At 45.9% G+C, this 17927-nt stretch overlaps 2 protein-coding genes across 2 annotated transcripts; one reads left to right on the top strand and one right to left on the bottom strand.

The window, feature by feature from the left end:
• Positions 1 to 41: 41 nt before the first annotated feature.
• Positions 42 to 10989, bottom strand: CSUI_000212 (histone deacetylase hdac4). Its single transcript, XM_068060446.1, has 6 exons — positions 6662 to 10989; positions 5229 to 5392; positions 3909 to 4034; positions 3098 to 3164; positions 1618 to 2138; positions 42 to 716 (listed from the first exon to the last, which is right to left on the bottom strand). Exons 1-6 carry the CDS (start codon positions 9491 to 9493, stop codon positions 614 to 616), a joined length of 3813 nt encoding a protein of 1270 aa, XP_067927576.1. The 5' UTR covers positions 9494 to 10989; the 3' UTR covers positions 42 to 613.
• A 2676-nt stretch (positions 10990 to 13665) lies between these two features.
• On the top strand, positions 13666 to 17796 carry CSUI_000211 (polynucleotide adenylyltransferase; the record flags this gene model as incomplete). The annotated part of the gene is made up of 4 exons (XM_068060445.1): positions 13666 to 15456; positions 16065 to 16163; positions 17249 to 17320; positions 17733 to 17796. Coding segments are annotated over exons 1-4 (1104 nt in total), but the record flags the coding sequence as incomplete, so codon positions are not given.
• Between the last annotated feature and the right edge of the window lie 131 nt (positions 17797 to 17927).

Genomic DNA, 17927 nt, shown 5'->3' with positions numbered 1-17927 from the left:
GGGTCCGCGTAGATGCCAGGCTTTGCGTAGAGCATGAGCGTCCATGTGACAAAAGTGGATGGTCTTTGTTTAGAGTTCCACCACGCAACTACCGATCAAGTACAAACATGCCTGAGCGGGTAGTACATGATCGAGGCTACTGCTGACCGCACGTGCATGCTTTGACCTGCACTGAAAGTTGAAAAGCGTCAATACAGATTAGATACCACACACACCGGTCCAAGGAACCAGCGATTCCAGTGTTGACGGCCACATATCGGGGTAGACGAAGGACGACTCTTATCCTACGCAAAAATCAAACGTGGAAGTACTCGTACTTGGAGAGAGCAACTAACACAAATACTACTACTCCTACGCCAACGTCGGAAAACAACATACGAGACACTTCTCACACGCATACTACGTACGTTTTCTCGCTGATAGCCTGAGCGCTGCAACCTGAAGACTTTGAGCTCAGCGTTGAGAGCTCAGGAAGCTTAGGGACGACGGAGGAGAGGGTGACGATGCTTTTGAAGTCTTTATACCTCTCAACAACACCTCCAGCACCGGAGGGCTCGCACTTCGAGCGACTCGCCCCGAGGACCAACTGACTTCCTTTCCATGGACTGGCTCATTATCCGGGTGGTACGTTTTCTTGATGCCTCAGAGAATGAAGATGCTGCGGTGGAAAATAGAAAGCACCATATCTCTCCTTGAACCAGAAGTGTTTTGCCGCACTGAGTGACAACACATTGTAGCACAGAACCAGGCAAGACGAAAAACACATGGTAGTAACGCTTGAAAAGTAGGCTGACAGACAGAGGAGTCCTCTTCACAAGTCTTGCTCCTCGGATCTTGAAGAGCTCTCCCTCCTTCCTACTCAGACGGACACGGAGGAGAAGGGAAGAGCTTCTGAACCAGCCTTCTGCTGAATCGCTCAACACCCTTTTGGAAACTTCATAAGTTTGAGCCAGAGGACAACTACGCTATGGTTAAAGGCCATAAGGACACCTTCACTTCCTTCCGTCTGAAGCGATATGGCGGACACGAAGAGATTAGATAGAAAGCCTACTACTAACAGCACAGCTATGACTGTGGACAAGATTTGTGTAGAGGAAAACGGAGAGGACACTTCCGTCACCATTGGTCTTCTTTCCTCCAGGAAATGTGTGTGAGTTGAAGGTAAGGTATCGGGTGTGAAGGAAGACGGACATTTCTATGTGTGGTTCGATGAAGAGTCGCAATGACGACGGCAACACGAAGCGGTGGTAGTACGAGCATCCCGATATGCTCTCAGAGAAATAGTGTCAGCTTCTTATCACTCTGAATCAACAACCGACACCATGATCTCACAGTCACTTCCCTGAATGCCGTGTGTAGATCGTTCTGCTCCTAGAATCACTAAGTCTCTATGTTGGCTCCGTCTCATCTTCTCATACATGTTCCCATCTCTCGTACGATCATCATCCACCCACATATCTCACCAGACTGGATGTCTCATACGGTCCCGCGCAGGACGTCTGTTTCCTGCAGAAAAGCCCCCCCTGTCCGTAGGTGACTGAACACTAAGAAGACCAGGTCTTGAGCTCCTTCGCCTACTATGGCGTTTTAGTAGAACCCCAGGACAACGAAACTTACTTGAAAAGATTCATGTGTCTCTTCACTGTCTCCTCTACATCATCACTGTACCCGCCAGCAACAACGCAGCAGACTCCTACAGGAGGATAGAGTCCTTCTCGACCACACCCCGTCGAAGATGTCTGTCTCGGAACGACGTCCCTCCTTGAATCGACAGTAGCAGTCGTGTGTAGGTCCTGCGTGTCCGGTAAGAGCGCATCTATTGTATCATGTAATTGCCAGTTTATGCACTCATTGTTAAGGAGAGCTCTGACATTTTGCTTCTTCATGTACTCTCCTTTCGAAAGAGACATTTGACTGGGGGAGACCTCATAATGTCGTGTAGTTGTTCGCTGAGAGGTATGGAGAGAAAGACGTTGTCGGTTGTATTCAAGGCAGTGTTGGAAAACAAGCTCCTCACGTCTACGGAGACCGTCGTCAGTTAAGAGCAAGTTCCCTAGCTTATCCTCACAGTGGACGTCGACTCCCGCCACGTAGAACATGAGAGAGGGGCGATACTTGAGAAGAACAGCGGGTAAGAGCTGAGGAAAGAAAACAAACGAACAACAGTTCGTACTGAGAGTGGTGCACTTGCAAAGCAGAAAGCGAGGAAGGTTATATCTCAGTGTGCGAGGCCTGGACCTAGAGAGATCTCAACGGCCTTGCTTCTTACTTCCTACTATGACATTTGTGATGCAAGGTCTTCTGTATTCAACTCCTCTTTCTCTATCTCTATCCATCAAAGCACTGACTTGTCAGAATAGAAAGGGAGGATACCAGCGACTCGGTGAAAGTCTCGCTGGGCCAGGTAGGAACGTACGTAGATGACGCGTATCCTTTGGTCTCCGCTTGTGATGAGAAAAGAGACAAGGACGAAGAATTTCCTAGTACAGGAGAAGGGACCGACTCCTGGGTGAGACAAGACCCCAGGAATACGAGGCTATAGAAACATCTCTCTCTCAAGATGCAGACAGATAGAGACAACTGGAAGTTCACCTACAAAGATCTTTTTGGTGTTGTCCATCTTTCACCCTCGAGAGCAAGATATACCAATGGAAAAAATTCATTACACTCCGACTTTGTGATCTCTAAAACTCACCGAAGTCGGGCTCTCCAGGTAAAGAGATACAGAGAGAGAGCCGCATAGTCTAGGTCTACGAGGTAATGCATAACGTCACCACTGGGAGTGCATCTGTATTATCAGCGAGGAGTTAAGCCACGAGGTAAAGCATGAATGCTGTTTTCCTGGTACACATCGAGAACACTCCAGGAGAAAAGAAGAGAAGCACGTGCGTCCGATACAGCATCTATTCGAGTTGTAGATCGTCTGAAAACTTAGGCAAAAGTAGAAGCCCGACCATCCAGTGAGTCATTCAATCTCCCCTTGAAGAAAAGACCATCTTCTTGGGTATTCTACAAGCGTATGTGGAGTTCGTACTTGTCTGTCTTGTCTACAAGAAGTGCATGTACATATTCATCACCTGTACAAGAGTTCTCTTACTTTGTCCAAGACGTAGAGATATTCCTCATCTCCACTTCCAGAAGGCAGACCCACATCCACACGAGACCTGAACAGAGAAAGCTACAATGTTACCCCCCGAGCCTTGTATTCGTCTTTCAGACCACGAAATAGCAAATGGCCTTTCAGAGGTGGAAGGCAAGAAAGAGACGTGTTCCTCTCTCCCTGTCCTTCTCTCTTGTACCTGTACACGTTCAAGGTATGTATCTATCGCGAGAGAGAGCGCGTCACCAAAGGTGTGTATACATATCATACACGTAGGGCTAAGTCTCTCACATGATTGGCCAGGATCTCTCTCTCCTTTCTTTCTCTCCCTCTATGAAGATGCATAGGCGACACGTCAACTTGTGCGTTTGGTCTCTTATCGCTCGAGGTCACCGTGAGTTCTTCGTCCCCCGTTCATAAGACGCGCTGCTGGTAAGTTTGTGTCTTCTTCTTTTCTCTTCATGCCACTGATTCCACCGTCTTCACTCGGCCGATGATGTCCTTCGCCTTCACTTTTTCAGTTGGGTTGTTTTCTAGGCTTATAGGATCGACTGTATGACAAAATGCAACTTCCTATGATTAGAGGGGACTGTATGTTAAAAGGCTGAATCTCGAAGAAAGCCATCATACATAGATGTCATGCACCATCACCATCGTTAGCAACCATCTTGTAGGCTCAGTTCTTACTATATTAACATACAATGAAGGGGAGCACTTACTGCTCCACATACGTTTACACTTCAGTATGACTAGGAAAAGCCATCGCTTCTTGTCTTCTTTGCTTTTCAGCACACGAGACCTGACTTACTTCGCTTTAGGAAAAGGAAAGTTGTCTTCACAGTGTACAGACACTGTAATAATGTTAGGGTCACCCTGAAAAATCTCCGCAGTCCCATCACCTTGGTGAACGTCGAGGTCGAGAATAACTATACGCCTGGAAGACAACAGGAAGTTCAGAACACGATATGTATACCTGGGCATACTCTCTTCGAAACCTGCATATGACCTATCCATGCGCGCGATGATGAGAGACAGAGATAAGAAAGAGAGAGTAAGAGAGTCACCTTCCCTTCTCAGTCAGAGCATGCAAGCACCGAAGCGTTATCTCGAGAGAAACTCTTTCGGGTGACTCAAGTCATAGAGGTTCTTGCAAGTTCTATTCCCTGTCTTTCCTGGATGAAAGAAAAGTGTGAAAGATCTCGAGTAAGACACGCGTAATCGCAGGAAGATTATCGACATGACTCCCTCTTCAGAACGTTCTCTCCCTTTCTCCCAGACTCCCTTTGCTAAAAGGTAGGTCTCCTGATTGAGACATGGGTCTACGACTGATACAGAAGAAGTTGATCTAGAGAGAAACAGTTTATTCGTATGCGAGATTATCCATATGTGTCTTGAAAGAATGAATGATAAGTCTTGTCGGTCTGTCCCACCGCCCCGTTCGGCTAGGATATGTAGAGAGAGTCTGTATTGAGATAACACCAATAGAGAGCTCGTTCTTACTTGAACCCCCTAAGTACACTGTGGGACAGGAATATGGGTGGGCGACAAGAGATATATGTATTGCAAAAGACCCAAGAGAAAAAAGGGCAGGTGAAGCACTGGCATGGGCCTGGAGGGGAGGTATTTAGAAGAGGTTTGTGAGGCAGTTGTTCTCTTTCAGTTTACGAGCCGAAGGAGGAGTGGGAACTCTCAGTGGCTTCGTCGCTGGTTCTACGGCCTCCCCATTCACAACCTTCTTTCTGTTGCCCTTTGGATCAAATACAGACCTGGCGTGACTATCCTTACCAGGTACAAGCAAGGGAAACACCTGTCCTAAACAACGCTCAATGGTACGGCAAGCATACTGGCTAAAAGCGCTTCTCTCCTGTCCTTCTCCTCATTGTTCCTCTTTCCGCTCACGGCTGTATGCACGGGGCACCTCCAGGCGTAGAGAGACTACGGTCGGATGATGCTCGTATTAGACTATCTATCTATATACATATATATATATATAACTTCATATACACGTTGATAGCCGTACTATACACACCACAGTCCTCTCCTTCTCTGTTCTCTGAGAAGCTAGGCCAATGTATGTAACTATCTTCTCTCCCTCCCGGTTGTCCTTAACTCTTCTTTGGAAACTTACGCGGCAGCTTTCCGTAGAAGTGCAAGTCGTGCTGCCGTCGCGACGTCATTGAAGAGACAGAATTTTCCTCCCTCGGCCGCCTTAGCATGATGCGTTCCCCCCCCTACCACGCATGCCATGCCAAACTGGACAGCTATCCAGCTAGCCAATACTGTGCAGCTCACCTGAGCCGACAAAAAAGCAAGAAAGTATACGGCGTCCGAAGTCTCTATGAAGAGGGCGAGGAACACCAAGAAAGGAAAGTCTAGTTGAAATACCTAAGAGGTCAATTCTATCTCTGTCTCTTCATCCATCACAGATAGATGTTTACATGTCTTTCGACATGTGCATGCATACATACATACATACAGCACACGTACATTCATGCATTCATACATACATGCATACATATTCATACCTATTCATACGTACACAAGTACAGACACACGTATCGACAACATATACACACGGATACAAGCAAATGTTCTGACAAGAAGACCAGAAGCGCCCCTTTCTCTTCTCTGCCTTCCTTCTTTACGTTCTCTTCTATGACTACTACTGTTTCAGTGTACCTACATCGGAGGAGCACCCCTCCCCTCTGCCATGAGGAGAGGATAAAAGAGACTAAAATTTCACCGGGTAATTTCCTCAGATCGTTCTTCCCCTTGAATGGAACAAGGAAGGAAGGGAAGTGTATACAGGTTGCATGGATGTGGACTGTCTCTAAGCTAGGCCTTCTTCCACACTATAGGATTCTAGATGTACGCTTCTACTATCTTTCTCTCAATGTATTCGGAGTAAATATAGAAAGAAAAGATGAAGATACCGATGAGGGTGGGTAGACACACACCATACTCCTGCAAAGGAGGGCGAGAAGACAGATGAACTCTACCTTTTCGAAGCAGGTCAAAAAGAACAGAAGAGAGAGCCGAAACAAAGAAGTCTCCGATCCAAGAGAAAAGGTATCTATAGAGACAGAGAGTATCTTCAGCAGTAGCATGTACACGTGTACCTACGCTTAAATCTTTTGTCGTAGAGAAACCTAGGTGTCTATGGCTGGTATACAGCCTTGATAGGTCTTACTATTACGATCAGCATAGAAAAGAAGGTATAGCCTCTATCATAAGTCGTTAAGATCTTTACTTTCATCTTGCTTTCCAACAGTGAGCAGTTATCATCATCAGCTTGTATGAACTTCGTATGGTCGGTGGTTTGTTCGGGTGTCCATACACACCCTCAAGACGGACTAAGAGGAAGTGGACTGTCTGTGCCGCCGCATACTGCCGTTCTAAGTTAGACCGGCAAGATAGGGCTAGTGCAAAGGGGGAATGGGAAAAGTGAGAGAAGGCAGATGAAGACGAAGAACATCGAAGGCTAAGAGACGGAGGGAAACTTTATGTTTCAGCGATCTTGTCTTTAGAGCGAATAGGATGCGTGGATCTAGAAGTCCTTACCTCCGCTAATGATTTCCATACGTATCCTTTGGTGACAGGTAATCCGACTTTCCTTTGCTCTCTCTCTGGTAATGTTGCACTCGCTGCAGCCGCAACATATTCAGGTGTATGTACAGTTCGCAGCCAACTGCGTACAGTCTTCTCATCGACTACTGGTAAGAAAAGAGATGTATCTGAGTTTGAATACAAGCGAACTCCTCCGCGTCTCTCAACCTTCTTGCCAGAAGAATGCCCTAGTTTCTCCTTCTTTCCCTTCCTTTGTTCACCCCCACATTCAAAAGAACTTTCTTCTGCGTTTCTCTCATGGTATGTTCTCTCCCTTCCTTCACCCGGAAATTCCCTAGATCCCTGCTCTACTCCAAGTTTTTCCTTCGAGTGTATAGGGGTGATCTCCCTCAAATATAGACCCGGCGAAGAATCCTGACTTGCCAACATTTGTCGCTCTTCTGTACTGTCTCTACAGCAAAGAGAGTCACTATGACACCTGTGGACATCAGGAAGAGCAGTCCCGTCTCCTGTAGATCTTTGACGAGATCCTTCAACTTCCCCGATAACAGATGTCCACCGTTCCATGTGGTTCCCTGGCGACCTGAACGAATCATGTGCTGTCTCTTTATCTCCATTTTCCTCTTTCTCTTTCTCGGGGTCCCTTCTCTTCATCCGTCTCACCTTCTGTTCACCGCCATCACAGGTACACCCGGCAGAACTTCTCCTCTCACCACAAGTTGTATTTGACCTCCTATCACTCCCCCTATAAGACCTATCCTTTGGAGTTCCAGTGAGGTGGTGTCTGTGCGAGTCTTCCATCAATTGAGAGAAAAGTCTCGCGAGTTTCTGAGGCTGAAGAGGGTGATCTCGAGGGAATGATGGAGGAAGTAAGAGTGATGTATAAACAATAGGTAAGCCGAGAGGGGGGGGGGGCAGGCAAGGACATGTTGAATCGGTCTTCGTAGAGTCTAGATGTCTATAGATGTATAGTGGTTTGACACTCTCTTCATTTGTTTCTAGATAACTGTTCTTCTTCTTATCAAAAGAGTCGCATTGGCTGTCTATCTTCATTATCCCGTGATCTGAAGAATCATGATGGAGTGAATGGAGATAAAAGATGAAAGGTACCTGTCGGTCAGGATAGGAGAAGGTCTTGTACACATCCTCGTGACAGATACCACCTGGAAGAGGATGAAGAAGATGTTTCACTGCGTCAGGGAGACTTGTCGGGGAGATATTAGGAGGATACTGAAAAAAGAGATCTCCTTCTCTTGTATAGGAATTGATAGGACACTCCCATCCAGTAAGAGTTTGAAGAGGAGCGGATGAGACAACTGAAGGTTTAGGCGACGCCTCTAGTGAGGGAGGAGGAGGAGGAGGAGAGGAAGAGGAAGGATGAGAGTTTTCTCTTTGTAGCGAACTATCTTCCATAGATGAGTAAGTTCCTTTAGGAAAGAAAATGCACAGCCGGGGACCTCCTCTGCTGACGGAAGAGGGGGAAGAGGATATAGAAAGTAACGACGATGAAGAAGAAGTGATGTGCTTGTTTCTATGAAGCGTATGACTCGAGATCGAGGGTATAGAAGAGATAGAGATTCCTAGCTGGGTGGTTCTTATGTCTGTGAGTTGTCTTGGTGAAGCAGAAATCCTTCTTCTCCTTTTGTTCTGGCTTGTCAAATCTTTGGTATCAGAGAGAGTTGTCGACTCCACAGGACTCAAGAGGGGAGAAGAGCCAGAACATCCTGAGAAGTGACAACTCAGAGGGAGAAATGAACGTCGACTATATATCCCTGTAAGGAAACTCGCGGTCTTTAAGTTATTTTTAGAGTGACGGGAAACGAACATCGCTCCATTTTTCAGAGAAATGTACGTACACTTCTTCCCGGTGTATATACACCTCGGAAAAGGAGATAGAGAGGCTACTTTTTCTGTCGCACCGGTAGAGTGATTACGAAAGGCTACGACATTCGTAGAAAGAAGAAGAAACCTTTGTTGATGAGGGCTACGAATGCATTCTTTCACATACAGCAAAACGTCTCGACAGCGATTTCCTCTTACAGTCTTCTTCACTTTATCCTTAACCTTTCTTGTATCCATCATCTCGTAACAAGACGAAGCTCTCCCATCAACAGGAAGATACCGTCCCCTTCGATTTATACGTTTCTTTCTTATCTCGGAGAGAACATATGAGTCATCAGAACCAGGCTCTCCATGTGTCGGCTTATCAAAGGAAGGCTTATTTTCTTTCAGACAGGAAACAGAAAGCTTTGCACGACATCTGGAAGAGTATTCTCCTGCATCACTACTTGTGGAAGTCTTTCCCTTCTGCTGACACCGTGCTGTACGGGTGAAAAAAGGACCTTCTCGATCAGTGTATCTTTGAAATGGAGTGTACATACACCTGAAGTTTTCAATAAGACCAAGAGCTTCTTCACTGAAGTGAGAAGGCGAGAATCTTTCTTTTTCTTTTGTCTCTCTCTTCCCTTGTTTGAGATGTGAGTCGCCCCATTGGACAAGCGAGTTAGGAGAGGAGCTGGTCTGTCTTCTGTTCTGTCGATATAGAGGATTTGTTTCGTCAAATCGTGTATTTCTAAACATATTAGGGAAGACGCAAGAAGGGAAATCATGGCAACGTTTATGAAGAGCATTCGTTCTGAATGTCTTCTCAAGAGCAGACGGCAACAAAGTGGCGGCATTGTGTTTCCTGCTTCTTATCTTTCCTTGTCTCTCGTATCTGCCTAGCGCGAAAGAGAAAGAGGGAGAAGACGAGGAAGAAAGGCAAGCGTGGAACGAATAAAGGAGATAGGCGAAAGAAAGGACCGCAGGGGAAGACAAGAGCTGCATATGTAGAGCACGACCAATCGAAAGAGAAAGAAAGAAAGAAAGAACTTTCCTTCTTGAAGAGATAAGTGAGAGAGGAAAAAGATGACTTGGCTTACATGGCGAAGAAAGAGAATCGTGTGGGGGTGTTTGAAGTGACAACGGAAATGACCGAGGCAGAGTGAGTAGGAAAGAAATCCAAGGAAGATAGAAAAGGAAAGAGAATAGATACAAATATCAACAATACCGCAGAAGCCCTTCAAACGAAGAAGCTAGAAATCTCTTCCCATACACAGTCAGAAAGACATACAGATGGACAGATGTCGTCACAACAGAAGGAGACGTGGAGCTACGCATACGTGTTTATACAAGATGGAGGTACGTGTAAACATATAGAGGGGAATGTTCATTTATCGTGTACACATGGTATACACAGGCATCTCAGTCTTTGAGCTTTGACTTAGGAGACAGCTTTCTCGTACACGCTGAGTAGAGTAGACATCTATAGACAAGCAGACACGTATGGTGTACAGACACAAGAGAGCTTGTGAATCTTATCAGCACACATGGCTCTAGTGGTGAGACCGACACATACATCTTTTGTTCACGTCTTTGGTCCATAAAAGCTAATATTTGGCAGGTAGAAAAGCTTCGCACCATTGAGAAACAGGGGGGTCACAAGACAAGAAAAAGAAGAAAGGGAAAGTAGTGTATACCGTTGAAGACGTGAAGGAAGAGAGAGGGCTGTAATGAGAAAGACATAAAGGACTAGGGTCTATGGAGCTGTACAGAAAAATGTCGATTTCTAAGGCGCAAACCTCTTCCGCTTGGTCGTAGAAAGAAAGGCGAGAGATTCGATGACAAGAAAACTATCAATTCCAGCGATTCCGCAGTGTATCTGCAGCTGATTCTATTTGTAAGATCTCCTTCACGGCAGCTAGAGGAAGAAGAGGGCGGGAGGAGAAACGTCAAATGAGTATGCAGTAGCTAACAACACCAGCTGCAGGTCTGTGAGTCTGAAGTGTTCGTTCTTTAATCACTCCTACGCACACACGAAACTTCTTCGCATGTGTCGCTTTATTAGTCTTCTTGTGCTTCCGTGAAATCAGACCACTCTCTTTCTCTTCATTCTCTCCTTTCTCCGCTCTCCTCCCACCCAGAAAGAAGAGAATGAAAGAAAGAGAGAAGGGGAAAAGCAAGAAGAGCAGAGAGAATGTGAAGAAAAACCGCCGCGTCCTGAACGTAATGGGGCTGAAACTAAGAAGCTGTGGAGACACAGCAGCTTCAAAAGAAGGAAAAGATCTTCTTGAGACCGAACTAGGCTTTAAGGCTTCTTTTGAAGAGTAAGACATTCCGGAGAAAGACTGAGGAAATTGTCCCGCTCTCTCTTTGTTTGAAAGACGCGCAGCTTGTTACTCCTAGAAACGCTACAAGCGTCCGTGAAGATACACTTCCATGTCTTGATTCTTCGATGGTAAGAAAGAGAAGACTCGACGACTGTTAGATAGCTGTTCTCCCTCTACAAGTTAACTGAGAGAGAGACACACACGCAGGCCTGCTGTTCGTCGATCGTGGTCGGTGGATGTGCCGAGGAGTGGTGAAAAGGACGCTCAGCCGGTCGTCCATCGACTCGTATCTCTTCCTCGAGAACTTTGTACGTTTTTTTTTTCCCTTTACCACAGCAAGACACTTGTTACGGCGAAAAGAACCGAGACCAACAAGACATTTCGTGAGGAGAATCCAAGAAAGACAGGAGCGGATATAAGGGAAAGAAAGAGAGGGGAAGAGAGAGAGTGAAAGAGCTTCCAGACAAGAAACAAAGACAGGGTAGAGCACGGTTCGAGTCAGGCGACTGTAAGGGAGATAAGCAAGCAGCATGGCTATTATGACAGTAGTGATAAGAGTTTTCTCTTCAGCTGAGGATAAGGTGTTCATTTCTGCCTCTCTCTTTTTGTTTCTCAGGCTGTGATAACGTCGTTTCATGCCCTCGCTAACTGGAACTGTGGACCTCGGGAATGAAGCGAGAGAGAGAGAGAGCAGACCCGCCTGTCTGGGCAAGGTAAATCAGAGGAAAAACAATCATTTGCTTCATGAGATCTGAAGAGGAACCAGAAAGTGTCGGTTAAAGAGAGAGAACATATAAGAGTCAGTCTGTAGAATGTCTGGGTATTCTCTTACTTAACAAGAAAAACAGGGGAAGTCGGCGTACTACGGAGTTGCGTAACCGACGGTGAGCATGATTTCTCTTGTTCTTATTTTTCTCTGGAGGATAAGTGGAGTACTTTTACTTTCCGGACAAAGGCCAAGAAGGGGATAGATACCGTTATTCTATGGGATGTGCTCTTATGTAGAACTGGAAGCGTGTTTCTTGAACAAGGGAATGAGCAGCTGGACTACAGAAGAGAAGGAGAGAGCTGTGGGAAGGAGATTCCAGGCGAGAAGAAGCCGAGCCGTTTCTTCAACTTCTTTGCCGATGGATGCGGCGGTCCTAGTAGGAGTAACGGGTGACGGCAGATAAAGATAGAGTTACAAGAAGAAAGCCATCGTCACCTCGGACCCTGCGTACATGCAGAAAACCGTCAGTTTCTCTCCAGCCAGATAGTAGACACAAGTGTCGAGTAGAAAAGCAGGACATTCGTGTAAGTGGATGAAGGGGAGGGGGTCGCATGCGTAAGAGGTGTGAGGTGAACTAACTCCTGTCACCTTCATGACTTCTTCCTTCTCTTTCTTAAAGGCTACAGACAAAAGAGAGGTGTAGCATTTCCTCGCATTTTCTTCGAAGGGAATGTCAAAGATGCCTTCAGACTCTGCGCCTGTCTGGGGTAGTGGGTTAGCGAGTGCAGACCTTAAAATGTTCATGATATCTAACCTAGTCTCGCGTTCCTCTGTGTTTCTCCTGGGGACCAAAGGAAAAGGAAGACAAGAAGATTCTTCTCGCAGTGCTATAAACTGATACGGTCACACCTCTATAGTGTTCAACCAGGGTGTTAAGTCTCCAATCAACGGAGAGATAGAGAGAAACTTCCATGAGAACCCGTCTGAAGTCGCGCTGTCCCGAGGCCTCACTGATAGAATATCTTACACTACATAAGAACCACGTCAGTGGCAACTGCCAAACAAATTTTCATGAAGCAGAAACTCTAGGACGACAGTCAACCTTCCCGAGGTGTCAAGCCCCCCCCCCCTGTATGTGTAAGTGGTTGCCGTAACTAGGCAGGAGTGGCCCGACTGTCGGGACGGAGAGACTCGGAAGTTTTTCCCTGTAGAAGACGACGTCGGAGGTGTTCACCTCGCCTCTTCTAAGATTCTGATCCCTAGCATTGCTAGATTTGCTTCGTGTCGAGCACCGGAGCGGTGACTGAGGAAATTGACCGGTTTTGCTCTACTACCTTGACAATGAAAAGAGAGAGGAGAAGGGCACGTCACAGAAACAGACACAGAACAGGAATGAACGGAGAAGTGACAGAAAAGTCCATCGTGTGAGTACGATCTAAAAGAAGGTACATAATAGACGTGCTTACACAAACGTCTGTCCATCACCTATATTGACTGACGGTGACCCCATGGAGAATCACCAGTCTGCATGCCTTGAAGACCTCTTGCAGGAAAGGAACGGAAAGAAACATTTGCCGATGAAAGGCTGGCGTAACTTCATCGTTCGCGTGGTGGTCCGGGGGTGAAGCCTGTCTCTCATTCATCAAGAGATTTTCAGCCTCTTTCGTCAGAAAGACTACAGAGACAGAGCCGGAGATACTTGAGCGTGTTAATCCACTTCTGCAAACAAGGCGACTGGTACGTCATATCTGTCATGAGGTCTCCTTCGATCTCGCTATAAGCTGTTTGGAGGAGTAAATGTTTCATTTCTTGACTTGCTTCTCTCCCGATCATCAAGTCGACCCCCTCGCACACATCAGATCCCATAGCTAGCCACACATAACCCCCTTTCTCGGGCTGCTCTTCTTTGCATGCGAGGAGAAAAAACCAGAGCATCGATGATAAGAGTCGGACCAAATCTATGACTCTCCCTTGTCTTTCTTGAGGTAAGACTTGTTGCTGCTGCCCTCTTTTCTTTCCGCTACTCTGTTGGATCTCTGCACCAACCTTAACCGTGAAGAACCCAGAAATCGAAAGCCAGTCATCCTTTCTTTTTCTCCGCATGCATGCATGCAGGCGTGTGACACACTCCAATCATGTTGCTCTCCGTCTCACTTCTCATCGAGTATCATAGTGTCTTTGCCTTCTCCTTATGAATGACTTAGGACACTTCTCTTTCATTCCCTCTCCTCCCCACACACGATATACATTGATTAGGTCGCCTCCTGCCGGCATCCCTTCTATCGTTTCCAATAGTCGACGTCTCTTCTTTATTCGCACATCATCGACCTCCCAACATCGATTGGAGCTCATTCGACTGCTGTCCAGCTCCCCATTACGTCTTTTATTTCTGTTTCTTTCCGTCTTTCGAGGGACCTTCTGATGTCTGAGGCAATATCTCGCCTTGCGCTCAGCTCGTTCTTCTTTTCATTTGATCCTGTCTCACACTTTGTTCGTCTTTAACTTCCGTTAGTTGCATGTTGATAAGAGGAAATCCACCTCCTTTTTCTACACAGATCTTTCTCTCTCCTCTGACTTCAAAAGATCGTATGGCTGTTTCCTACCCCTTCTCTGTCCCGGCGTCAAAGTCTCTAGCTATCCAGTCTTTCTCCTTTGTCTCATTCTTTTCTTGCACTTCAACGAGAAAGACATGTCTTCTTTTTCATCGTCTTCTTCTCTTCATCCATCGCCAGTCTACTCTCAAATCATTCTCAAGTCATGAAGATGCCGAGGGACGGCAAAGAAAGAAGATCCATCGAATCGAAGGAGATACTTTTTGGTCTATATGGAAAGTATCTCTATACTCCCTCATAAGAAGACTGGCAAGTTTCTATTACTGTAAACAGAAACAGTGTGCCTGGTGCTAACATCTCTTGTATCACTTCTCACTCATAAGCATAAACCTCTTTCATGGAAGACAGCAATCGCTCCATCTACCTTCCTCGTTTCTTCTGATCTTCTTCTTCTTCTCCCTCCCGTGGTTCTCTCCTCTTGTTCTCCCCCCCTCTCTGTATCTTCATCACCATGAAGGGACATCGTCAGTGGGCTTTCTCACTCCCCCCTATTTCCTCCTCTTCTTCTTCCCCATCTTCTTCTTCGGCCTCTTGCGCTTCCTCTGCTTCGCATTATTACCATCACGCCAGTGGAAGACCTGCACCTCATCACTCCAGGTTACGTTCTTCTTGCATTCTTTCTCTTTCTTCTTGTCCTTCCACGGGGCATTCTCCTCGCCGCAATGGACGAAGAAGAAGAGGAAGACGTTTTTTAGCTTGTCCAGTCAGAGATCGGAGAACAAGAGGAACGGGAGAAGGATGTGTTCCTGAGCATTCTCCTTCACTCCTCACATGGTTCCCTGCATTCTCGCCTTTCTCTGTCCGACCTTCTCTCTACAATTCATTCAGCTGTATGTACAACGTGTCTTCTTCTTTTTGCTCTTCATCCAGTCCTAAGTTACGATCTTTCTTACATGCCAGTACATCCTCCCGGACAAATCTCTTCTCCTCGTCTCGGGGTGTCAGACTCTCTTCTTCTTCTCCTCCGCGCAGCTCTCATACTTCTTCTTCCTCCTCTACTTTTTTGTCACTGAGGAATCATCTCCCATTAAAACCCTGTCGTTTCTTCTCTCTCTCGCCTTCATGCTATTCTTTCTCTTCCTTCTCTTCTTCTCACTCTATCCCTGGAGAACAACCTGGACCGAAGAGTGATGGGGGGAGAAGAGCGTGGGGAGAAGAGGAAGATGAAAAAGAGAAAAGTACGGGCGGCTCTGAAAATACTGAGTGGAGCATAGAGAAGCGGACAAAGAAGGAGAAGGAGAAGAAGGAAAGTACCGGGGGAGAATTCGCGTGCAGTTTCTCCTTGTCATCGGCAAAGAACCCTCGTTTGTCTGATGAAGAGTAAGAAGGTCTTTACCATGACGATGCTGGGAACGACGTAGAAGCCCATAGGGTGTATATACACCTGAGAGACCATACATAGGTTTTTTTTCCCAAGTTCTTGATGAGGGAGATGAACGAAATACGGTAAAGGAACAAATCAAGTGCACGCGTCCTACGGCGTTAACTCGTTATCAAGCTGAGACTGTCTGTATCTATTCTCTCTATCTGTCTTTAATCTATCTATCTATGTATCTGTCTGTATTGGTGTGTATATCGAATACATATGTTTGCTTTTGATAGGAATGAAGAAGTCAGTGTCTCTTGGTGTTTCTCTATATCCAGTCTATTGGCGTGATTCTCATGTCTTTTTCTTATCTCGCTCTCACCCCTTTAGATCGCTCTCTTTGTTTTCGCCATACACTCTCACCCCTTCGTACTAGCGTTGTTATTCTTCTTTTCATCTTCAGATTCTCTCCCCCTCCTAATACCACACGACATACGAACTCAGATGGAGTGTATGTACACCCGAAGGCTGTTCGAGTCTCCCGGTATCTTCTTCTGACCCGTCTTCTCGGTCTGCTTGCCGAGATGTTTTCCTGTCTTTTCTTGTTGTTCATTTTCTATAGATACGTTAGAAAACTAGGAGACGAACTTCACGCTATTGATACAGAGAAACTCCTCCCCGATCGCATGCAGTATCTACACAAAGAGAGACTTCTCGCCATGTAAGCTTTGTCGTCTTCTTCTTTTATGAAGATAAGAGAAGGAGAAGAAGAGATAGGAGCAAGTAGAAGAGGAGAGTAGCGGGGATGGTAAGAAGAGAAGTTATTTTGGTAGTATCCGTACTGATAAGAAATTCTCTCTGTAGACGTATGAGCTGTACATACAGTAGATGCGTGTACTTTCTCACTGAGAGGAAAAGTCTCCTTTGATCGATGGTGTGTAAGAAAGAGGAGGGTGGCTTTCTTCAGCCTTCGCAACCTTCTTTCTATTCTAAAGATGATACTCTCCTCGACTATGTGTATCTCTATAGCTGCGCGTATAGGTCGCTTTTCCTCTGAGTCCCTTAGGTTGAAGTCTCTCCTTTTTGTTATGCAATAGGAAAAAAGCTTCCTTCTTATTCTTCTTCTTAATCTCCTGCTTGTCGAGGTCTTGATGTAGATGATGTATGCCTGCTGCCTCGCCATTCCTACTTGTCTGTCTCCGCCTTCTCCTTAGCTTTCTCTCTCTCTCGTCTCCTTGTCTCTTTGCTAGCCGCCCAAACTCATCTGTATTGTAGAGCTATAAACTGCCAGGAGAGAGAAGAGAGAAGAAGAAGAATAGATCCAGAAGAAGATAAGCTTTTTCTGATCTTTTCCTTTCTCACAATGTCTCGTGTTTTCTTTTCATCTCTGTCACAGAACTCTTGTCTTTTTCGTCTTCATGGTCTCGTCCCCCTCTCTCAGTTCCTAGGACGGATCTCTCACTTTGTATCATTCTTTCTCATTCTTCCTCTTTCTACGCTAATCCCTCCTTGTAGTTCCTTCTCTCTTTCTTGCTTTCTCTTCAAATCTCTTCTTTCCTCGTTCACATACATCTCTCATCATTCATTAGTAAGACTATCTTAGTCCACTTATTACGAAGACTTACACCAGTCTCTCTCCTCTCTATGGTTGCTATTCTTCATACACTTTTCTCTCTCCAACAGCTTCACTCATCCTTCCTTCTCCCCTCCTTTTCTTCTTCCCTCCACCTCTTACTTCTTATTATTCTTTTGTCTCCTCCCTGCTCTCTTCTTCTCGTTCTCTCTTTTCTCCCGTCTCCTCAACAGCCTAGGGCCTTTATTGAAGCAGCACACCGGAGGTTCTCTCATTCCCTTTGGATCTTGTGCTAATGGCTTCTGGTGAGACTCCTCTTCTTGACACTTTCTTCTCTCCTGCCGTCTCTCATCGTATCTTTCATAGCATACTTGTGTAAGCTTTGGAGAAGAGACGTTACACACGGGAAGAACGGAAGCTTCTGTCTGTCTGTCTGAGAGGAAGACTCACATGGCTGAAGAGGAAGACGATTTGAGAAGCGTGTTCTTCTTGGAGTGCGCTCTCCTTCGAGAAGCAGATAAGCGTTTTCCACGTACGTGTCTTAGACAATTTTAGATCTTCTATTCAAATGCACGAACTCGATGATCGAGGTGACGTTAAAAAGAAAGAAAAGAAGAAGTAGTTTCTGAAATACTCGAGGAGAACGATTGGTGTAGAGAGAGGTATGCGGTACAATGGATGGCTGTGACTGCTTTGCGTCTGGGGGTGTTGAGACAGGAAGAAACACACGCAAGAGAAGGCGGATCATGGACAGAGAGAAGAAGATCAGAAGAAAAGTCTCGTAGGTAGAGTACGTATCATCTGTCCTTCTCTTGATGAATGGGTGTTTTGGTAGATGAAGCATATATGTGTCTATGTAGGTACCTATCTATCTATCTGTCTGTCTATCTATCTATCTGTCTGTCTATTTCT

The sequence above is a fragment of the Cystoisospora suis genome (genome assembly GCF_002600585.1).
Source record: "Cystoisospora suis strain Wien I chromosome Unknown contig_98, whole genome shotgun sequence".
NCBI lineage: Eukaryota > Apicomplexa > Conoidasida > Eucoccidiorida > Sarcocystidae > Cystoisospora > Cystoisospora suis.
Note: the sequence above shows the minus strand (reverse complement) of the source record. Positions and strands in the feature narration are given on the sequence as shown.